Source organism: Cervus canadensis, chromosome 10 (assembly GCF_019320065.1).
Source record: "Cervus canadensis isolate Bull #8, Minnesota chromosome 10, ASM1932006v1, whole genome shotgun sequence".
In the NCBI taxonomy this organism is placed as follows: domain Eukaryota; kingdom Metazoa; phylum Chordata; class Mammalia; order Artiodactyla; family Cervidae; genus Cervus; species Cervus canadensis.
Window position 1 is genome coordinate 66,455,356 of NC_057395.1, and position 23,558 is coordinate 66,478,913.

Consider the following 23,558-nt stretch of genomic DNA (forward strand, 5'->3'; position numbering starts at 1 on the left):
GTGAAAGGGGAGTGACAGGGAGAAAGAGAGAGATGATGACACCTCGGCCAGGGCAATGGGGATGGGGACAGCTCTCAGGAGATGCGATCCACACCGGGTGATGGATTGAACGTGGGAAATGAGGGGGCGGGAGGAGTCATCCGGTGCCAGGTGCCATGGCCCACCTTGGGGAATGCAGGCGAGGACGCTGCCCCCCTCTGCCACGTACCAGCCCCCACTGCACTCCTGCACCCAGGTCGAGTTTCCCAGCTGCAGACTGGCCCAGCCCCTGGGCTTCTTTCTCACACGACAGCAATTCTATGTGCGTCATCACTCCACCTGTCCACCGCCCTGCCTGTCTTCATATTTCTGCAGCCCCTCGTGGTGGGATCTCTGGCCCTCCTGTCCCCTCACCCCACAGTCTGGGCTGCTCCTGGCTCCTCCTATGGACCAGGCCATCCCAGACTCTTCTGCCAGTGACCGCCTCCCGGGGACCCTCGCCTTTCCAGGCTGCCTCACTCTGGTGCCTTTGGCGCCCTCTGCTGGTGGTGCCACGCCACTGCACAGTTCTCTCGACCACCTGAGGCAGTGCCCTGCTCCACTGGGTCACCCGTGACCTTCCTGTCTGGAGAGGTGCCCCCAGACCTAGCGAACCCCAGGTCAGATGGTGCCAGGTGCATGAAGAGAACCTGGCACCATCTCTGCTCATTTCCTGTATGTTCCATCTGTCCAGGACTGACCCCTCTTTTTTTCTTTTTTAAATCTATATGTATGTATTTAGTATGTATTGGTTATGTATGTATGCATGTATTTATATATTTGGCATGTGTGTGTGTGATGTGTATGTATGTGGTACGTATACATGTATGTATTTTTGGTGTATATTTATGTGTGTGGTGTGTATGGATGCATGTATTTGGTATGTATGTAAGTATGTATTTGGGTGCGCCAGGTCTTACTTGTGGAATGTGGGATCTTTTAGTTGTGGCATGCGGGATCTAGTTCCCTGACCAGGGAATGAACCCAGGTCCCCTGCATTGGGTGCTCGGAGTCTTAACCTTCGGACCACCAAGGACGTCCCTCTGACCCCTGGTTCTGCAGGGAATGGGGGTGGGGGCTGTGGTGCCGCCCGATCCCCACACCCCCCTGAGGCCCTTGGCTCCCACAGGTGCCCCCGCTCTTTCTGCTGGCATCCAGTCACTTCTCCCCCGCCCACAGTCACTTCTGTAGGTCAGGCCGCCATCATCTCTTAAATGGGATGATTTTGACATAGTTTTTCACCCTCCCTCTTCTCCCTCCAGAAGCTTGTGATCGAAGTCTGTTCTCCGCATGCAGCTGGAGGAGGGATTTTTTAAAAAACAAGTTTGAATTGTGCTGCTCCTCTGAGTATAACTCTGCAGCATCTCCCATGCACTGAGGGCAGAGCCTTCCCTGGATGGGCAGTTCTGAGCCACAGGTCCGCTGCCCTGTCCCTGCTGGTTTCTCCGGAGGTCATCCGAGATCCTTCCTGCAGCCTGTAAAGTGGCTGCCCGTCTTCTGCCCCCTGTCCTCGCCTCTCCCTGCTCATGGCCCCGGCTTGAGCTCCCTCTTTCTCCTTGGAATCTTTCGCTCTCTCTCCCTGGAGTTTGGGGGCTCCAGTGGCTTTTGGAGCCCAGTATCTCTGTGAGCTGCCTTCTCATTGGGGCTGACCCACGTGTGGACAAGCAGGAGGACAGACATGGCTGTCTCCTCGCAGGAACTCTGTCAGGACCCACTAGAGCCCTCGGGTGGAGCTGTGTTTTTTGGGGGAGGCTTCGTTACTTGGGACTTCCCCAAGAACTAGCTTCTGGGTCAGAAATTCCTAAGTCAGAGGTTTCAAACTATAATCTAGGAGGCCACTGATGGGGCAGGGGGACCTTCTCAACACCCCCACCCCCACACACCCCAGCTTTAGCCTGAAACGCTCTATTTGAATTTATTGGCTATCTAACTTAGAGTTCTCCTTACAGTTTTGTTTGAAGAAAGCCTTCCGAAATTAAAAAGTAAAGGTTTTGAAGCCTTGTTCGAAATTTCGTCCCGTTCCACCAACATTTGGAAAGAATCTTATAGCTGACTTTACTTTTTATATTGTTTTTAATATTTTTATTTTGTGCATTATTAACTTACTTACAAGGAAACAGGCTCAGAAAGGTTAAGTGGCTTGCCTGTGATCACTCAGCATGTACATAATGGAGCTGGATTCAACTGCAGGCAGCTTGGCTCCGTTGTCCTTCTCGGGAACTGGGTGTGCCCTCGTCATGACCTGCCCGGAGCTGACCCCTGCCTGTGTCCGCCTTGCAGTGCTGCATCGACAACTTTGAGGAAATTGTCAAGTTGCTCCTTTCCCACGGTGCCAACGTGAACGCCAAGGACAACGAGCTGTGGACGCCTCTGCATGCCGCGGCCACCTGCGGCCACATTAACCTGGTGAAGATCCTCGTTCAGTAGTACGTGCCCCTCTCTCCCCCAGGAGCAGCCTTCCCTCCGCCTTTGGTTTTTTTTTTTTTTTTAATTTATTTACTTATTTTAATTGGAGGCTAATTATTTTACAGTATTGAAGTGGTTTTTCCACACATTGACATGAATCAGCCATGGGTGCGCCTTTGGTGTTTTTCCAGGTTTTTTTTTTTTTTTTTTTGTGGCGGGGGAGGACTTTCATCTCTCTTTTTTTTTTCTGTCTCTTTGGTGCGTATCCCTTTTCTCCTCACATTCCCTTTTCATCCCTGTGTCTGTCTCCTGTTTTCCCTCTCTGTCTTCTTTCCTCCTTGATCTCACCTTGTCTTTTCCCCTGTGTCTCTCTTAATTCACATTTCCTCTCTTTTCATTCCCTTCCTTTCCCCTGATATGATGGTCATAAAATACGCAACACAATTTACCATCCTTGCATTCAGGAATAAATCCCATTTGGTCATGGCATATAATCCTTCTACTGTGCTGCTGAATTTGGTTTGCTTGTATTTTCTTGAGAGTTTTGCATCACTGTTCATAAGAGATAATGGTCTGTAGTTTTCTTGTAGTGTCTTTGGTTTTGTATCAGGCTATGATTCTCTTTCTTTTCATCTCTTTTTCTCTGTCTGTCCCCACGAGCCTGTATTCATCTCTATACTTACGTGTTGTTGCCATTTTTCTTGCTATAAAAAAGCAGGCGTATTTCCTTGGCTCTGCCCTCTCAAGTCCCATCCACATGCTTTTCTTGGGGGCAGAACCTACTTTGGGGGACACCACATAGCAATGTCTTTCCCAGGGATAAGGCAATTTCCCTCTGTAGAGCTCTGAACAGTTTTCCCCCACCCTGAACTTCTTTCCAGTCTGCTCAGGCTCTCCAAACACAGAGAAGGGGCAACCTTGAATTTCAAGTGTATTTCATTGAATTCATCTAATGATTGGTGGGCATTTGAGCTGGGCCAAGCCCTGTGATGGGCACTGAACACTCAGGGACGCAGAAGTCCTGAGAAACTCAGCAGGAAATCAGGTGATTTCAGTCCCAGAACAGAGACAAAGCGAGATCAATGTGGCTGGGGTCCCAGGGAGCATCTGAGCAAAGGGATTCAGGAATAGCGGCCGAGGGCAAGTGGCCGTTGGCAGAGGTCTCAGCAGAGCAGCCAGGGCCCATCGAATGGCTGCTCGGATGATAGAGATGCTTCCCTGGCTCAGAGAGGTGGATTAGCTTACCCATGGGCACACAGGAGCTCAGAGAGGTCCCAGGGGAGGGCTGTTAGGCCAGAGGACTGGCAGGTGGCCCGTGCCCACATCTCCAGTGAGAACCTGGGTGTGACCAAGTCTGCAGGATCATCAGATGGCCACCATCCAATCAGAGGTGGTGCGAGAGGAAAAGGAAATGGATACCAGCATGGTACCCGTCCCCAGCGCCAATCTGAACCAGAATCATGGGTCTAAAATGTGTAATCCTCAGCCCCACCCCATCCTCTTGAGAGACTCTGTTTCAGGAGGTCTAAAGTAGAGCCCAGGAAGCTTCGTTTTATTTCAGTGGTGTCTGAGTGATTCTGCCACAGGGCAGCCCAGGCCCGTGTGCTTGGGAGTCACTGGCCCCAAAGGGGAATTCTCCCACGGGGTCCCAAGGCCTTCTCCTGCCCTGTCCTGGTTTGCCTTTGGGTCAGGGACTTAGAGGAGGAATTAGGGTAGCCTTGGGTGTTTCTGTACTTGGTCCAAGGTTGAAATAGGACAGGGAGAAGTAAAAAGAGCTGGCCCATGAAAGAGCCAAGTTTCCATCTTGAACCTCCCACATCCTAGCTGTGTGACCTCAGACAAGTAACTGACCCTATCTGAACCTTGTTTTCCCTTGAGCGAGATGGGGCCAATAATACTGAACCAAGAAGACTATTATGAGGATTATATCAGATGATGTGTGTAAAGAGCTTAGATCAAGCCTGGCTCTTAGCAGATGCTTGGAAAGTGGTGCTGCCCCCATTAATTTTTTGTCTTTTCTTATTTGACATCTATCCTCAAGTGCCCACCTGCTGGTTCAACAGAGGAGGAAGCTGGGGAAAGTGCCACAGCTCTCCTGGGACTGTGGCCCCTTCCTGCCCAGGCCCCCTGAGATCCTGGAGATGCAGTCCTTGCTGGGCTGCACTGTGGTTGGGTTGTGAATGTTGGGGTGCCCAGTGGGGTGTGGGTGAGAGGCCGGACAGTAGAGGCAGTCAGACCAACCCTCTGCACGTTCCTGGCCCTCACCCTGGTCCTCTCTCTGCAGTGGAGCCGACTTGCTCGCTGTCAACTCTGATGGGAACATGCCCTATGACCTCTGTGAGGATGAGCCCACCCTGGATGTCATCGAGACGTGCATGGCGTACCAGGGTAAGGGCAGGGCCGCCTGCTATGAAGTGGGCTGGGTGTGGGGCTGTGGCGAGCATCTCTCAGATCAGTGCAGGTGAACAAGTTACCTAGAGATGTGCCCATCGCTTAGTGCTCAGGAACTGGGATGGGACCCCACGATGGTTGTTACCCATGTGATGGACAAGATGCGAACACAGAACAAGCCTGGAAAACGCGCGGTGCACGAGGAGGGGCCTGGCTGTCATCTGTGTCACCCACACAAATGGGCAGCCTCAGCTGGCCCCGTCTCTTCATCAGCTGTGACGGTTCAATTCAAAACATTCACAATAAAGATATATTCCCATTTGGGAAAATACAAAGTCAAGAACATTCACGGCTGCCTGCTCTGTGCCAGGCACCGCTTGGGCTGCCAGGGACCCCGGGTAAACAAGATGTGGGCTGTTCTCAGCTCACAAATGAGCTTCAGAGAGGAAACAAATGCAGCAGAGACCAGCCCACCCCCATCACCCCAGTACATGCTCCTGAAAGGCCTCCTCTTTAGAAATATATCTCAAATCCAGACCCTGGACTGCAGTCTGAGGTCCTCCCCTCATCTCTGCCCTTATGTTCCTGCCCAGATGGCTGCAGGAACCGCCCTTTTGGCCTGCCCATTCCCTGGCCCTGGAGCTTTCCCTGTCCACTTTCTGTAGAACTTCCTAATAATTTTTGTGCCAGTCTGGTGAATCTACGGACCCACCCCTTCTGTATTTTTTAATGAAGTTATCAAAGCCATAGGATTATAAAGGAAACAACTGCTATTTAAGTAGGGCTCACCAAATACTTTTAAATGTGTCATATAGAAACTTCATTGATTCATGAAACAATAAGATAACATGGTGTGAAAATACCTATAGTTTCTGTTGGTGACAAAGTCATGGGCACTGCCAGTTCTACTGTGAATTTGGACTAGAAGGAACTGCTCTATCTCCTTGAAAAGTTAGTGAAAATAGGACTTCTCTGGTGGTACAGTGTTTAAGAATCCAAGAATGCATTGGCAGGCAGGGGACACGGATTTGATCCCTGGTCCAGGAGGGTTCCACATGCCCCTGAACAACGAAGCCCGTGTGCACTAGAGCCCCTGCTCCCCAACACGAGAAGCCATCACATTGAGAAGTTTGGGCACCCAAACTAGAGAGTAGATCCCGCTCGCCACAGCTAGAGAAAGCCCGCACACAGCGACAGGGACACAGCACAGCCAAAAGTAAACAAACAAAAAGTTAGCGAAAATAAACAGGTCATTCTTTTTCTCGCTTTAAGTTTGCAGACCTCCCCTGAGTTCTATCCAAGAATGCTTGCTTTCATGGACCTTTTTTTCAGAGCAAATCACTGTCTCCTTAAACTCCATTGGTAGCTGCCAGTAACACTTACATTTTAGCCAGAGATTCAGGCTTGAAAATGTGTTTCTGAGTCCCTCCACCTCGATTTATTCAGCTCTCCATTCAGAAGTGATATATTCAGTAATTCAGTTGTGGCCGTAATAGAGATTCACTGAGCATCGTGCCTGGTGCTGCAAACACAGCTGTGGATGAAGTGGAAGAAATAAACAGAGACCTGGTCAGATAGAGTGGGCAGGGGATGCCAGCTGGACCTAAAGGATGAGATCCAGGCTGGACCTAAAGGATGAGATGGAGCCAGGAGGTGGGTAGGTGGGTGGTCGGGACTGCCAGGTAGAAGAGCTGTGTATGTAACAGTCATTGATATTAATACAGCGCCACTGGGTTCCAGGCTCTTGTTCGTGGCCCAGTATGTGGTGTTCGTTTTCACTGGGCCTGGGAGAAATGACCTCTGAGCACGTCTGTCTACCCGCTTGACTGGCAGACCTTAGGAAAGAGGAGTCATACCTTCCCACTCTGCCCTCCCTCTCCTCCCCCATGGGTTCTCTGCCTGGGAATGCTGACTCAATCCCCCCTCCCCCACTGCAGGCATCACCCAGGAGAAAATCAACGAGATGCGGGCAGCTCCCGAGCAGCAGATGATTTCGGACATTCACTGTATGATCGCAGCTGGCCAGGACCTTGACTGGGTAGATGCCCAGGGGGCCACACTGGTGAGGAGAGGGCCCAGGCTGGATTGGGCTGGGGGGTCGGGACCAGAACCCAGACCAGCTGGAGCTGAATGGGGCCAGCACTGGGTGGAGGTCAAGCCTACACAGTGGGGGCCTGTCAGTAGCCTTGAAGTTCCTCCCCCTTTTGGGGACAGGGTTGCCCCTGGAATGTGGAGTTAGCAGAGCAGGAATCATCTGCTTTGAGAAGCTGGGGCTGGGAGTTGGGAGCCGTGGGTTGGGGAGGCTTGACTCTGCTGTTCGCCTCTTCTGTCTCCAAGCTTCTCCTTGACCTCACACTCCAGGTGTCCATTCTGAGTTCATTATTTCCACCTCTTCCCATGATGTCTCCTGCTTCAAGACGGGTGCCACGTTCATCCACTCATCCAGGCCATCTTGCTTTGCACCGTTCATTCTCCTGCCTCAGTGTACCCTCTCCCACCTCAGTGCCTTGTTTCATTGTCTGTCCCTGATGTTGCTGCAACAGCCTCTCTTCTGGTTCCCTGACTTCAGAGCCCAGACACCCCCAGGGACCCACCCATCTTTGGTTCACCCATCCTCTGGTTCACCCATCCATCTTTGGTTCACCCATCCATCCTTTAGTTCACCCATCCATCCATTGGTTCATGTATTCATCCATTGGTTCACACATCCATCCATTGGTCCTCCCATCCATCCATTGGTCCACCCATCCATCCACTGGTCCACCCATCCATCCATTAGTTCCCCCATCCATCCATTGGTCCACCCATCCATCCATTGGTTCACCCATCCATCCCGTCAACATACACGTCCTCTGTGCCACATGCTTTACTAGACATTGGAGACAGAGAATGATGGAATCTTCTCTCTCTATCTGCCTCATTAGCTTCACTCACTGTTTGAATTCAAGTGTCAGTGAAACCTTCTTGATCTTTCTTCATAGGCTTTCATAGCATGATACAGCTCAGTACTGGGGAGGTCTGCTTCTGCAGCCTCTAAACTGAGAACTAGAATATGGCCTTGGAAGCCCCCCTCAACCTTGCGCATGGCTGGGCCCATCGTGTCCTAGGCTTGGGGTCCATGTGATTGTGAGCACTCAGGGTCTCAGAATCTTCAGCTTTTCAGGTAGGGCTCAGCAGTACCAAGTTCCTTCACTGCCCCTCAGGCTTGACATGGTAGCCCAGATGTGATCATTGAACTTCTCCCACCCCGTTCCTGAGTCCACCCTCTGCCTCATCCCCCTTTCTTTTTTTTTTAAATAAAACTTTTAAAATTGATTATTTGTTTATTTCAGTGACATATAGTTGCTTTATAATATACTAGTTTCAGGTGTATAACACAGTGATTCAATATTTTTTATAGATTATATTACATTAAAAATTATTACAAAATAATGGCTATATTTCCTTGTACTGTACAATATACTTTACTTATTTGTTTTATACATAGTGGTTTGTGTCTCTCAGTCCTCTACCCCTATCTTTCCCCTCCCCCTTCTCTCTCTATTAGTCAGTCTGTTTCTGTTTTGTTACATACATTTGTTTATTTTTTAAATTCACATATAAGTGATAACATAGAGTATTTATCTTTGTCTGACTTCTTTCATGAAACATAATGCCCTCTAGGTCTACGTATGTTGCTGCAAATGCCATTATTTCATTCTTTTATATGGCTGAGTAGTATTCCATTGCCTATATATACCACACCTTCTTTATCCATTCATCTGTTGATGGACACTTAGGTTGCTTCCATATCTTGACACTTGTAAATGATGCTGCTGTGAACATTGGGGAGCCTGTGTCTTTTCAAATTAGTGTTTTCATTTTCTTTGGATATATACCCAGCAGTGGACGTAGTCCTCTTTCTAGGTTTTTGGGCCTCATGGTCTTTTCTAAGAAAGGGGTCCCCTCTCAGATCACCTGCTCAGCCCAGCACTCAAGAGTTGAGTCAGGTAGTTGGACTGGACACTGCATGAAGACTGGGCGAAGTTACGGCCAGGCTGTGCCAGGACACGGCCCGCCCTGGATGGGGCTCCTCTGGGTCTGTGGCTCAGCCCTGTGGACACGGGGGTCTGCTCCTCCTGGACTGGCCTCAGAGCAGCTTCTCTCACATGGCTGGGCACACACTAGGTCTCAGTTCTTCCCAGTGAAGCAGGGAGGCGTATCTTCCCCACGGGGTTGTTGGGAGGACTAAATGAGATTCTGCATGTAGGTGCTCAACAGAGCCTGTAAACTCTCAATAGATTCTGGTGATGAACTCATTATTAACATGATCACTTCTATTTATATAATAAAGAACAAGGTCCTACTGTGTAGCACAGAGAACTATATTCAACATAATGGTAGTTGTAATCCCCTGAAATGGGAAAGGAAATCTGGAAAAAAATACATGCAGATGAATAATTGAATTGCTTTGCTATATACCTGAAACACTATAAATCAACTATACTTTAGTAAAACAAAAAATAAAAAAACCCACCTTATCAATCTCCCAGTCATACTTTTTATTCCCAGCTATGTACGTGGCCCTACAGTTTTTAATGTCTGGCCAGCTGTGTGTCATTCTTAATAGTTGGCAAGCATCAAACATTTATAAATCAGATAGTGATACCAGTTTTCGTGTATGCCTGTTCCAGATCACATCCTGTTTTGTTTTTTCTGAAAATTAAAAAAAAAAAAAAAAAAGAAAAAACCCCAAACTTCTGTTTGCCAGAAACTTACAGCAACCTGACCTCTGGATGACGCGGCATCTGGCCATCAGGGCTGTGTTCTGTTGGACCTCTGAGACCCCATCTACAGGGCTCAGTGCATAGTAAGCACTCAGTAAATGCTGATGCCTTAAGGACAGAAGCTCGAAGACAGAGGAGAAGGACTCACCTCTCTTCCTTACCTTCTGTTTCCATACTGCAGACTTACTAATGCTCTGTAACGTGGCTGGTATTTACACCTCCTTCTGTTCCATTCTACTGGCCCCAAGTATGATCTGGGCCTTGGGCCGGGGAATGGGCTATCCTGCCTCCAAATGAGGGACCAGCCCCCATGGGGAGTGCTGACCCCTTTTCTCTCCTTCAGCTGCACATAGCTGGAGCCAACGGATACCTGCGGGCAGCCGAGCTCCTCCTGGACCATGGTGTACGCGTGGATGTGAAGGACTGGGATGGCTGGGAGCCCCTGCACGCGGCTGCCTTCTGGGGACAGGTAGTTATCACCCACAGGGCTGTAAGAGAGGCCAGCTTGTGGCCAAACTGCTGACCTTTGGGCTGGGAGTTGGTTCAAAAGAACACCAGACCCACTTAGGGTATTGACTACAGCCAGCGTGTAGGATGTGAAAAGACCTATGGAGTTTGCAAAAAGGATTGTCGAGTTGTGTCCTAACAAGATGACAATTCAATTTGCCAAATTAGAAAAGTTCCCACATTGCTGTCTTGAGTTTTTCCACTTGTTTCCCAGACAGAAATCTCTGTAGTTTTCGCCATTCCTGTTTAAACACCTGACCTCTCTGGAGTTAGAGCTGACTCCTTCTGTCCCTTGGTATGGCTGAGTCATGCTGGAGGAAGTGTCAAGCCCATTGCATCTGTCGGAGTTCCTGGCTTTAGGGGGCAGAGCCTTCCCTGGGAGTCAGCTTTGCCCTACCGTTCGTTGGATCACATCCTAAGAAGCTTTGAACTCACTCTTTCCAACTCCTAGGCTTTCTCAGCCATGGGCAGGGGGGAACCTGGGCTTCTTCCTGTGTTTCAGATGCAGATGGCAGAGCTGTTGGTGTCCCATGGGGCCAGTCTCAGTGCTAGGACGTCCATGGATGAGATGCCAATTGGTAAGTTCAGAAGGACCACACCTGGTACATACACTAGCACTCATTGATTTTTTTGATGAGTGGAGGATAAATGGTTGACTATATGGTTGGATAGATGGTAGATGGATAGTTTGATGAATAAATTAATGGGTGAATAAGTGGGTGAATGTATGGATGAATGAATAAGAGGATGGGTGGGTAGAGGATGAATCTATGGATGACTGGTTCAGTGAATAGGTAGACAGATGAACTAAAAGATGAGAGGGATTGAGTGGGTGGGGATATATGATTTCAATATCTTTCCACAATGTCTTGCTTGGGCTCCATGGGGTACCTGCTGGTTTCTCTCGATACATTTTCTATCAGTGGAGGATTGATGACTTCTCTTGGAAGCGATCAAAGGCATATGAATCCTTCAGTCATAGCTGGGAATTGGGACTGTGCATAGGACCTGGGGTTTCCTCTTCTTACACTCCTTTAAGGAGTGGGTTGTAGCCCAGGAAATAAGGCTGGCACTGCTTTTGCCCCTCCACCCACAGCACAAAAGATACTGGGAGTTTTCAGTGGGTTGGGATGGCAGTTCCTCTGGTCTGGAGGGTCCTCAGGGATCACCAGCCCCTTCTCTGCGCCCCGCCCCGCCATGGACTCCTCCACCCTTTCAGACCTGTGTGAAGAGGAGGAGTTCAAAGTCCTGCTGTTGGAGCTGAAACACAAGCATGATGTGATCATGAAGTCGCAACTGAGGCATAAGTCATCTTTGAGCAGGAGGACGTCCAGCGCGGGCAGCCGAGGGTGAGTCGGGGGCGGGACAGCCAGGGGTGCCCAAGGATGCTCCCGCCCATGGAGCCTGGAAGCAGCCTCCCACCACCCCCCTCTCCCCTTAGGAAGGTGGTACGTCGAGCCAGCCTGTCCGACAGGACCAACCTGTACAGGAAGGAGTATGAGGGAGAGGCTATACTCTGGCAGCAGCGGAGCGCATCCGAGGATCAGCGGAACTCTACCTACAACGGGGACATCAGGGAGACCAGGACAGACCAAGAGAATAAGGACCCGGTGAGAACTTGCCTCCCGCCCTGCCCCACTGACCACTGCCGTGGGAGGGGGACAGTTGGAACCCCACTTGGCATTGCTTCTTCATCTCAGAGCCTTTGGAGGGAGGCCAGCTGGCCATCGCCTTTAAACCAGGTGGATCCTGTCTGATGGGGGTGCCTTCCATGGTGTTTGAGGCGAGTGTAGGATGTGTTTGCGTCAGAGCTGGGTGACTGGCACACAGTAAGGGCTCATAACTGCCAGGGAGCAAGTGATCACCATGTGTCTGCTTGAGTTCCAGCAGAAGAAAGATTTTGTTCTGGCTTCCCAGAGGAGAAGGTTCTGTAGGGCAGCCTCTCTGGGAGAGAAGGGTGCTAAAACTTTTTTAGGGGAAACCTAACAAGATGTTGAGAATTGTGTTGAGATACTGGGTTGGAAGAAAATTTTTGAAAAGTAGTGGGGGGCTGGCAGAACATCTAAGAAAATGGCTCCAGGAGTAGATAACGGTTTGGGCGTTAAACAGCTTTCCTAAGAAGATGCTGTATTGTTTTCTGAGAACTATTGTAATGAATAGGTGGCTTGAAGTGAGAGAAATGTCTTTTCTCACAGCTCTGGAAGCCAGAAGTCTAAAAATCAAGGTGTCTAAAGGCTTGGTTCCTTCTGGGTATTGGAAGGGGACTCTGTTCCATGCCTGTCTCCTAGCGTCTGACAGCTCGGGCACTCCTTGGCTTTTTGCTAGCGTGCCTCCAATCTCTGCCTCTGTCTCCATGTGGCCTTCATTGTATATGGGTCTGTGTCTTTGTTTTCTCTTAGAAAGACACCAGTCATTGGATTAGTGTCCACCCTTGTCCAGTGTGACCTCATCTTAATGTAACTAATTATACCTGTGAAGACCCTACTTCCAAATAGGGTCACACTCAGAGATGTGGGGTGGATGTGAGTTTTGGGGGGATGCTATTTAAGCGTCTGCCTGCAACGCCGGAGACCCGGGTTCGATCCCTGGGTTGGGAAGATTGCCTGGAGAAGGAAATGGCAACCCACTCCAGTATTCTTGCCTGGAAAACTCCATGGATGGAGAAGCCTGGTGCAGGCTGCAGTCCATGGATTACAAAGAGTCAGACATGACTGAGCGACTTCACTTTCACTTTTCATTTGACTCAGTACTGATGCATTCAGGTCCATGCCTGGCTGCAGTCTTGCTGGGTGGAGTATGCAAGTTTGGGACCAGAGCAGAACTATTGGGCACAAGAAGGAAGGGGCTGACCATACCAGCAGTGGTGTGCCTTTGTGGTTCTACCATCACACAAAGAGCAGCTGAAAACATTTCTAGCCAATGTTGCTTGGAGGGATGCAAAGTGTCTCAGTGGGACCCTGCTTCCCTGCGTGAACAAGGAGGTCAAGTGAGGGCTTGTCTTGCTGGCAGGAGTGAAGGCATATGCTCTAAAGAATCTCCATTGTGAAGGGAGTTTGGGGGAGAATAGATCCACATATATGTACAGCTGAGTTCCTTTGCCACCCACCTGAAACTATCACAACATTGTTGATCAGCTATACTCCAATATAAAATAAAAACTTTAAAAAAAAAAAAAAAAGAGGGACTTCCCTGGTGGTCCAAGGGCTAAGACTCCTCGCTCCCAATGCAAGGGACCTGGGTTTGATCCCTGATCGGGGGATAAACCACAACTACAGACCCAGCCCGGCCAAATAAATGTTGAAAAAAGATTTGATTCAAAGTGTTCTTTATAAAAGAGAGAATCCCCATAGAAGCACTGACTGGGATGGAGCCTGCACACTTGGAGCTTGTGTTCTGCCTCTTCCCACCTAAGCTTGGGGCTTAGGAAAGAAAAGAGTTGTAGATTGAAATCAAATCACATTTCAGATGCTTCCCCGATATGCTTTAATTATCTTTTCTTTGTGATTGAGGTGTAACTTGTATAACCTACAGAAATCTTAAATGAAATTTTCAATGACCTCTTACCAATGTGTACCTTTGGATGAAAGTATACGCATTTCTGTCACCCCAGAAAGCTCCTACGTTCCCTTTTCCAGACAGCCCTTCCACCCCAAAGATGTGAGAGTGTGCTCAGTCACTTCAGTCATGTTCGACTCTTTGGGTCCCCATGAACTGTAGGCCTCCAGGCTCCTCTGTCCGTGAGGATTCTTCAGGCATGAATACTGGAGTGGGTTACCATGCCTTCCTCCAGGGGATCTTCCCAACACAAGGTTCGAACCCAAGTCTCCCGCATTGCAGGCAGATTCTTTACTGAGTCAGCAGGGAAGCCCAGCTCAACCTGGTGCTCTGTGATAACCTAGAGGGGTGGGATGGTGGGGTGGTGGGAGGGAGGTTCAAGGGGGTGCTATATGCATACCTACGGCTGATTCATGTTGATGTTTGGCAGAAAGCAACACAACATAGTAAAGCAATTATCCTCCAATTAAAAGAGAAACGCAGGTTCTCAGGCCCCACACCAGATGGACTGAATCATAAATCCTGGGGCTGGGACCCAGCAGTGTGTGTTTTAACCAGCCCTCCAGAGGATTCGGATGCACGCAAGAATTTGAGAACCACTGATCTGAGGGCGTGTTTGCTCAGCCTGACTCCCAAGTCAGGTTTCTGACGGGACTCTGCACTGATAGCCCCCAGGGCTGGCCATGGTACCCACGTTTGGCAGAGCTGACTCCCTGATAGCTGGCACAGCCGTGATGAGACCACCCTGTCTCTTCAACCAGTGGTTCACTATCTCAATTGTATAAGAAAATCACCTTGGGGAGGCGTTTGTTTTTGTTTTTAAAGCTGATGTCCAGGCCGTAATCCCAGCTGATTAAATCAGTCTCCAGGCTTTGGACTCAGGCATTGTATTTGTTTATTTATTTATTTATTAACAAATAGGCTTTATTTTTTGAGTAGTTTTAGGTTTACAGAAAAATAAGTGGGGGGACTTCCCTGGTGGTCCAGTGTTTTAGACTTTGCTTCCATTGCAGGGGGCAGGGACTGGGGAACTCAGATTCCACGTGCTGTTGTGTGGCCAAAAAAAAAAAAGAAGTTTTTTGTGTGTCTTTTGACCCTGTTTATAGTGATTTTTGGTATGCTTTATATTTTTGTTACTGTCAAATGTATCCACGTTTTCCTTAGAGTTTCTAGGTAGCAGCTCCTTTTAAAGCTCTCATTACCCAAGGATTGCTAGGTGGAAAAGATCTCTGAGTAAGAATCACTCCCATTTGGAGCAGAGATAACCCCAGGAGTATAGAGAGAGAATTCTCAGTGACCAAAAAGCCCAATTAACATTGACTTACACACACAAAAAGAATGCACTGGCTTGGGTAACTGGAAAGTCTGGGCCAACTGGATCCGGGGGCTCAGAACATATCATCAGGGGACTTCCCCGGCAGTCCAGTGGTTCAGACTTCACCCTCCAATGCAGGGGCTGCGGGTTCAATCCCTGGTCAGGGAGATAGGATCCCACATGCCTCGAGGCTGAAAATCTAAAACATAAAAACAGAAGCAATGTTGTAATAAATGCAGTAGAGACTTTTAAAATGGTCCACATCAAAAAATCCTAAACTTGATTGGATTCGCTGTCCATACATAGGGCTTGTTTTCCAAAGAAAAATATTGTTTAGAGTAGCAAACTTATAAGCCTGCTCAGGCATGTTGTAAAGCCTCTGGAAAAGTAACTTGGAGCAAGTTTTGTGAATGGAAATGTAGTGCTCAGGTCACATTCTGCTTTAAAAAGTTGTAACAAATACAGATGAATTAAAAAAAAAAAAAAAAGAACATATCACGAGGGTGCAGTGTCTCTGTCGTCTCTCTCTTCCTTAATGTTGGTTTCACAGCCAAGCAGGCCCTTTGGTGTGCTGTCTCCCCAGTTTATGATTCTCACCCCTGCCATTCCTACAGAAACAGAACTGCTCTTCCCCAGTTTTTCTTGCAGTAAGTCCCAGGGTTGAGTTTCATGGAACCAATTTCTGAACCCATTCCTGAACCAATTCCAATAGTGAGTTTATTGATTGGCCAGGTCCTGGGGTCATGGCTTATCTCCTGGAGCAAAGATGGGAGTCAGTCGGGTCTATCAAAACCCACAGACTGGTGTGGTTCCCCAGAGGAAAACGGAGGTCTTATTACCCAGTTAGGGAAAATGGAAGAGGACAGGTTCAAGCAATCATGCCCTCAGTAGAGGCGCAAGTCGGGGCAGGGTTCAGCTCTGCCAGCCAGCTGATGACGTTGTCCTTCTCACCCTCAGAACCCCAGGCTGGAGAAGCCCGTGCTGCTCTCCGAGTTCCCCACCAAGATCCCACGCAGCGACATGGACGTGCCTGTTGAGAACGGCCTCCGGGCTCCGGTCAGCACCTACCAGTATGCGCTGTCCAACGGGGACGTCTGGAAAGTGCACGAGGTGCCCGACTACAGCATGGCCTATGGCAACCCTGGCGTGGCCGACGCCACCCCGTCCTGGAGTGGCTACAAGGAACAGAGCCCCCAGACGCTTCTGGAGCTGAAGAGGCAGCGGGCTGCGGCCAAGCTGCTCAGCCACCCCTTCCTGAGCACCCACCTGGGCGGCGGCGTGTCCAGGACGGGCGAGGGCAGCAGCGAAGGCAAGGCCCCCTTGATCGGAGGCAGAACTTCTCCGTACAGCAGCAACGGGACCTCGGTGTATTACACGGTCACCAGTGGAGACCCCCCGCTCTTGAAGTTCAAGGCCCCCATAGAGGAGATGGAGGAGAAGGTCCATGGCTGCTGCCGTATCTCCTAGTCTCTGTGGGATGGAGGAGAGAGATGCATGGGGAGAGGGACCCTGGAATCCAGGCCAGCCCAGCAGCCCTGGCTGGGGGTGGGTGGGGGGGCAGCTGGGGTGGGAAGGGGGAGGTGGGCTCTGCATTCCTCTGGAACACAGAGCCCACCTCTCAGCCAGCTGCCCATAGCATTACCACTTCCCATGGTTCTGCTTCTTGCCGCATTGTCTGCCATCAAAAAACAGGGCCCGTCGTGGCTTCGTGACTCATCCTGCTGTCAGATTTTGGGAGGGCGAGCTGGGATTCCAGTTCTGTTGTTGGTCAAGGCTTCTCTGGACCCATACTCACATGTCATATATCAATACACACACACATACACACTCACACTCAATCAACGTGTAGGAATGACACAACCGGGCTCATGGGAAGCAGATGGGACCGAGAATATGTGAGCTCTTCCTAAGAGGACTGAGGTTAAGATTCAGCGTTTGTCACCACTGCCAACATGGCTTTAGCAGGGGAGGGGACCTGCTAAGCTGAGACCCGTCTTCCTGCCCAGAGTCCTGCCAGGGCTTGGTATCGTCATCCCCATCTGGCAGGAGCAGGAGGTCTTCTCTGTGTTCAGAGGGAGCTATGGTAAAGAATCTGCCTGCAATGCAGGAGATGGGGGTTTAGATCCCTGGGTCCAAAAGATTCCCCGAAGAAGGGAATGGCAACCCACTCCAGTATTCTTGCCTGGAGAATTTCATGGACAGAGGAGCCTGGTGGGCTGCAGTTTATGGGGTCGCAAAAAGTTAGACACAACTGAGTGACCGACACTTTGACTTTGATGAACCCACAGTGGGTGGATGAGATGGGTGTAGACCTCCTTCCCACGGCCTTGCCGGTGCCCAGAGCCATCTTTGTAAGCACCCAGGGGCCAAGGTAGAATGCCAGGTAATTCTGCTCCTGGAATAATCAAAATCTATTTTGCTCTTGGATGGAAGCATCAAAATGTGGCGAGGAGAGGGAAAAAAGGTAGCATTTTCAAAAGTGTGTTGGATAAAATAATTCTTTTAGACTGTAAAACTCCAGGTTGGGGACGGGATTGCTGAATTAGCTTCCTTTCACAGACAATATCATGATCACTAGGTTTTAGTGACTGGTATTGAAAAAAAAAAAAATGAAGCTAAGGGAGAAGCTTCAGTTGGAAGGGCTTTTCCAGGGAGAGAGGTGAGTTCATGTTTTTTCTACAAACATCTCTGTTTAGATGACAGAACCCAGCGCCCTGGCTGAGCTTTGTGACTGGTCAGATGGTTTCAGTCCAGCCTGTCTCACCCAGTCCTCAGACTGAGCCATCAAAGTGAGCAGTGTGGGGGCTGCTGTGGTCCCCACCTCTCCCAGAGTGAATGTTCAGGACTCCCAGCCCAGCTTTGCTTTTTTAGGAATGCCTGGTGAGATGGGTTTTCCAGTTGGCTCTTGTGAGCTCCTGTCTGGCCCAGGGGCTGCTATCCTGCTCCTGCCCAAGCCTGCAAATCCAAGGTGCCCATCTGTGGTCCAGCATCGTGCACTGCATTCAAGTGGTGCTGCTGGAGTTGGGTCTTGCGCCAGCTTTACAGTTTCATGGCCCCCAATCTTTCTGATGCTGGGGAGGGAAGACTACGAGGGACAGAATGTCTGCCACCTCTCCACTGCATCCTCTCATGAGCCCTTTGAAATTGTTGCCCACGAGTTGGGCACTGTTCACAGGCTTCGCCAAAGCCTACTGGTGTAACTAACTAGCTGCAGGTCTGTTTCCTGCTCTGTGCGCCTTTTACTTGTCCTAAAACTACCTCTTTAGAGCTCTGAAGGGGGCCCCTGAGGTCCAGATTTGGAAATTTGGGGGACAAATCTGGATTTCCTTTAATCCTTTTCTTTCTGAGCCTATGAGAAATTCTCCCTGTGAGACATCTGGGCCAGAGGTTGGGGCTGGGGGAGGGCCCCCTTGTGCCACAACGCTAGTAAGGGGATCCGCTGTTTGTCCCAGTCCTCCACTGTGGCCCCCAGGGCTCCTGTGGCCCAGAGGCAGAGCTTGACCCCAAGGGCTCTGGCTGATGCTTCACCAGGCGCAGGGCAGCTGGGCCGGAGAGCAGGGGCCTCAGGAGTCACTCCGCCCCGGTGGCTCCTGGCTGCAGGGAGAGTCACAGCATCAGACAACTCCCACCCCAGTTTCAGGGCGGATCTAGTGTAGGGTGGAAAGTCAGGTCAGGTGACTGCAGACAGCTGTGCGTGACACCTGCCACATCTCTGGGGTCTGGGGCTGGCTCTCTTATCATCTCATCCTATGACTGGGTCAGGGCAGGAATGATCCAAAACACGCATACCTTTAGGCTTTAAAAACAGTGTTCACATGAGACTGACACTGGAATTCCTTTTGAGCTACGAGCTGGGAGGTCCCGAGGGAAGCCACACGCTCCTAGGAGACAGCCGTGCAGGTTTTCGGATCTGTTTGCTCAGAGGCCAGAGACTGAAGGCATTTATTGCCCCTTCTGAGTCCTTCTGGCTATTTCCTCCCTTCCTCCCTTGCTTCCTGCCTCCTGGGCTACTGTCTCCCACCCGGAAGGCTGGGAATCCCAGCTGATTGCCTGACAGGAGCCAACTGCAGGCTCTTGGGCAGCATTAGCTCATATTTTCAGTCAGGGATAAACCATTTCCATCAAGTCCCAGGGGAACTTTCCCTGTGGATCTCCTTGGTGTCAAGGGACAAGCTGGGGCCAAAGTCATTGAGTTTTTCACTCTAGTTTATTGAGTAGCTGAGGCTCACCAGGCACTGTGTTAGGCTCTGGGGATAAAGGAGGAATGAGGTAGAGTGAGGACACTGCTCTTTACAGTTCTCATCCTTGGAGGCCCACGAGTACCAGCAACCCCCATTTGATTCAGAGACAGAAAAGCTGTGTCCTGGTCCATCAACCCTTTGCTTTTCTGCTCTTGAGAATCCCTGGACTGTAGATTCCTTTAGTTTGGAGGTTGCTGACATGGCCACCCTTGGATAACATTTGCCACTAAATGGTGGAGATGCTGGGTCTTGTGTTCCAGGTAGATACCACCTGAAGCCTATCTGGAACTTTCAAGGATAGCTGCCTTCCAGCCAGCATCTTTTGGGCACTGTCTAACAGCAGTTTGAAGTCAGTGTCTAGAAGAGCTAGGAGCCTGGAATTTGCTGCCAAATGCATCTCAGCTTCTTCAGCTCATTGTCTCTTGCTCGTTTATTACCTAATCCTCCTGCCCCACCAGTGGATAGTGGGAGGAAAAGGAGCTTCTCCTTTAACATCGAAGCCTTTCCTCATAAGTCTGCCTCTGTTCTTGGCAGATAGAGAGCAAGGAGCAGGGAGAAAGCTGGCAAGATCGACCAGATGCCCAGCTCCTGGTTAGACCCAGGTCTGGTGGCAGTTCCTGGCAGATGAAAGGAGGCTGTTTCTAAAGCATGTGCCACATAGCTCCTTGTGAGCTCCAGCCCTTGCTCCCACCCTGAAAATTGGTGACACCCACCAGAGACTGAGCTGCTGGCTAGTAGCTCAAGGAAGTTGAATGAACCACAAGCCTAGGTCTTCTGAAGACTTCAGGATGTAATGCTCCATCAGAGTATGCAGCATTGATGAAACTGCTCTGTACTGTTTGATCAATCTCAGCAGGCTTAGAAAAGTTAACAAGGATGTGTCCCCTGACCTACCCACCAATTGGCCGGCCTTGTCATAACATGAGACCCATTTTGGTTATTGGTGTCAGATACCTTTTGATTGGGAGTTCTCTCTCCCACTTGCTTTTCCAGAGCAGAACACTGGGATGCTTTCCAGAAGCGCACTTCTTACAGGATGCCTAGAAAGACTCTATTTAACTCTTGCTATTGTGACCTGGGGACAGCCTCCCCTCCCCCAGGGCACCTAAGAGCCAAGGGTCATGTGGCCAGTGGGTGACTCTGCAGAAGTGACTGCCTTTGCTAGAAGCACTCCTCGACAAGAGTCTTGTTGGCCAGTTGGTCAGAGGGCCTGCTTCCCATGGGCGCTGTGAGTGCCAAGGTGCGGGGCCTGGCTCTGCGCACCCAGGAAAAGTCTGCAGATCCCCAGCCCCCCCGCAATAATTCACCAGACCAGAAGCCACTGATGTACAGAGAACACTTAAGAAAAATGTATTTTATGTGAAAAAAAGTTAAATCTCTGTATACTGTATCAGCAGCTTTGTGTAAAAATGGCAATCAAGAGAGTCTAATATATTTAAAACCTTTTTTAAAAAAAAATCCTTGCAGATCTTTGATATTGTATTGAAGTAACTTCCAGGTAAGCTCCTTGCCACACGTGGCAGTGGTGGGCCATTCGAGACCGTGGCTCAACCACATCCCAAAGGGGCGTGCCCCTGGAGTCGCTTCCAATTGCCAAGGCCTGTGACAGAATTGGCTGTTAAAGAGTTTTTAATTAAGATGAATTAAATTCCTTTTAATAACACCTGCTCGGTGTGGCTGTGGTCATTGCTATGAGCTTGCTTGAACTATAAGGATTTGAATTCACAAAGAGGTGATGCCTGAGATAGTTGGTAGGGGAGGCTTCCCTGTCCCTGCCCCCACCACAGAGGCCTCTCCTGGTTGGCCCCTGAATCACAGGGAGGCCTGAGGGCTCAGCCATGGAGCAGGTATCTTTCTAGACTGCAAGAAGATGAAACAGGATGAAATCAAGAAAAGAAGGGTAGTTGAAAATGACCTTCAGGGACTTCCCTGGTAGTCCAGTGTTGAGAATCTGTTTTCCAATCTAGGGGACCAGGGTTCGATCCCTGGCCAGGGAACTAAGATCCCACATGCCTCAGGACAACTAAGCCCATGCTGCGTGTGCAACAAGAGAAGCCCCTGCACCACAACTCGAGAAAGCCTGCAAGCCGCAATGAAGACCCAGCGAAGCAAAAATAAAGGACCTTCATCCTACCAAATGTTGCTTTTGAAATTAACATGGAGCCCCGTGATAGTTCCTATAACATTCTCTCCCCACACTTAATTGTTTGTCTGATGACATATGTAACAGGGCTGCCTCTCTCTTCTGTTCTCTTGACCCGTCCTTCTCTTCTCCCCACTCCATCCCTGTCCTCCTCATATAGTTTACAGTGGGGAAGTCAAATACTACTTCACATTTTTACAACAACTCAGGAGGTAAGACCGTGGTTATCCTCACTTGTGACCTCAGGCAATGGAGAGATTGATAAGCTCTAGGTTTACACAGTCCCAGACAGTGGTCTTTTCTTTCACCACATACAGAAATTTGTGGGTATCTTGGAAGAGGATGAAAAAGTGTGCTCTCTTGGACCCTTCTGGATGCTGGCTACCATGACAGGGACACACAGAAGTTCCCACACTTGGGCTTGAAAAACTTCACAAACAGGCTGGGTTTGGGGAGAGAGGATGAACAGAGATATCTGTGTAGCAGTGGACATTCATTGATTTGAAAAGTATATTGTTTTTAAAATGCTAGTGGTAACCTCTCATATTTATGAAGAATTTACAGTTGTACATATGTCTTTTCACACAAAGGGAATGAGGCATGAAAATTGGCTATTAGATTTAGCACTGTGGAGCTCATGATGATCTTTTAATTAATTAATTAACTTGGATGCATTGGGCCTTAGTTGTGTCTAGCAGGATCTTTCCTTAGGGGTGCACAGATTCTCTAGTTGTAGCGGCACGTGGCAATTTAGTTCCCCAACCAGGGATTGAAGGTGGATTCATAACCACTGGACCACCAGGGAAGTCCCTCATGACGAGCATGACAAGAGGTTTTGGTTGAGCAGTGAGGAATGAGTCTGATTGGACAAGATTCAAGACAGAATGGGAGGAAGACTGGAGATGGCAAGTATAGACAGCTCGTTTGAGGCTTTATGCTATAAAAGTGAGAGAGAGAGAGAGGGAGGAAGCTCTAGAGGGATGTAGGGTCAAGAGAGGGTTGTTTGAAGGGTGAAAAATATTTCAGAATATTTGTATGCTGATAGGAATGAAACAGTAAAGCGGGGAGACTGATCATCCAGGAGCGAGGAGAGAATTGCTGGAGACATAAGCTTAGTAGTAGAGGGATTGGTGGTTACTGCCCAAATGGAAGGTATCAGAGACAAGCTCAGGGGCAGTTCATCCATAGTAACACAAGGCCCAGTATGTGGGCAGAGATGCAGACAGGGAGGAAGATGTGGCAGGAGCATGTGGGACTGTCTTCTCTGACTGCTGCTATTTTCCTCAGTGAAATAGGAGGCAAACTCTTAAGAGTAAGAAAGAGGAAGAGGTAGAAGTAGGAAAACGTAGGCTAGCAGGCAACCTTAAGGGCCCACTTGAGACCATGAATTTCAGGCACAATTGGTAGACAACGTTGTGTTTTCTTTTCTCCAGAATTGTATGTCTGCCCGGGTGCAGGTGGAAAGTAGGTGGAGAGTGGGGTTTAGCCAGGGTTAGGGGTTCGCCAGGCAAAAAACGGTGAGGTGAGAGAAGAGAAAGATAGCTACCCTGAAGGCGCAATCAAACGAGTAGCTATTATGATGGACCAGTATTTTTGAACGAACGAATGAATGATTAAGTGCTGGGGATAAAGGCAACACGGGTGAGCCTCACCCAAACTCTGTGAGCCCTGGGGAGGCGCAGTCAGTGGGTCAGCGTGCCCCAGCAGGCTCCAGCCTCTCCTTTGTGTGCACATTCCTGACTTCCTTGGGCCTTGCAAGGGCCGCGCTGTGGGACGGGCGGCAGAGGGCGCGCGAGGCTGGCGCGGGGGCCGGGCTCTCGGGTTTCAATCCAGACTTTCAGCCTGTCCCACCACCCCGGGTATCACGGCCACTTAGGCCTGGCACCGGCTCTCTTGATGAACTCAGCTCCCCCCAGGGCCAGAGCAGGAACGCTACCTCGGAGTAGGCCCGTAGTAGCCAAGATTTAAATTCCACCCAGCAACTCTGGAGCGAGAACCTGGACTCGGTTGCCGTCTTAAGAAGGCCTGGGAGGGGCGGGGCTTCGGGGGAGAGGCCGGGCCGCGGGGCACCAATAGCAAGTTAGGGGGCGGAGCCGTAGAGGCAAGCACTGCTTCCGGGCGGTGCCGTTAGAAGAAGGCAGCCAATGGGAGAGCCGGGGCGGGGCGGGGCAGCCAATGGCGCGGGCTGGTTAGATTCAAAGATGCTTATAAAGCGT

At 49.8% G+C, this 23,558-nt stretch overlaps 1 protein-coding gene across 1 annotated transcript in view; it reads left to right on the forward strand.

Annotated features, from left to right (window-relative positions):
- Positions 1 to 20,862, forward strand: part of PPP1R16B (protein phosphatase 1 regulatory subunit 16B) — a 109,635-nt gene extending 88,773 nt beyond the window's left edge. Inside the window, exons 4-11 of the mRNA XM_043479253.1 lie at positions 2,299 to 2,444; positions 4,709 to 4,812; positions 6,753 to 6,877; positions 9,925 to 10,050; positions 10,591 to 10,666; positions 11,308 to 11,437; positions 11,530 to 11,698; positions 15,916 to 20,862. Of these exons, the coding sequence (XP_043335188.1) occupies positions 2,299 to 2,444; positions 4,709 to 4,812; positions 6,753 to 6,877; positions 9,925 to 10,050; positions 10,591 to 10,666; positions 11,308 to 11,437; positions 11,530 to 11,698; positions 15,916 to 16,425 (1,386 nt within the window). The 3' untranslated portion in view covers positions 16,426 to 20,862. The remainder of the gene's footprint in view (positions 1 to 2,298; positions 2,445 to 4,708; positions 4,813 to 6,752; positions 6,878 to 9,924; positions 10,051 to 10,590; positions 10,667 to 11,307; positions 11,438 to 11,529; positions 11,699 to 15,915) is intronic.
- Positions 20,863 to 23,558: the final 2,696 nt, after the last annotated feature.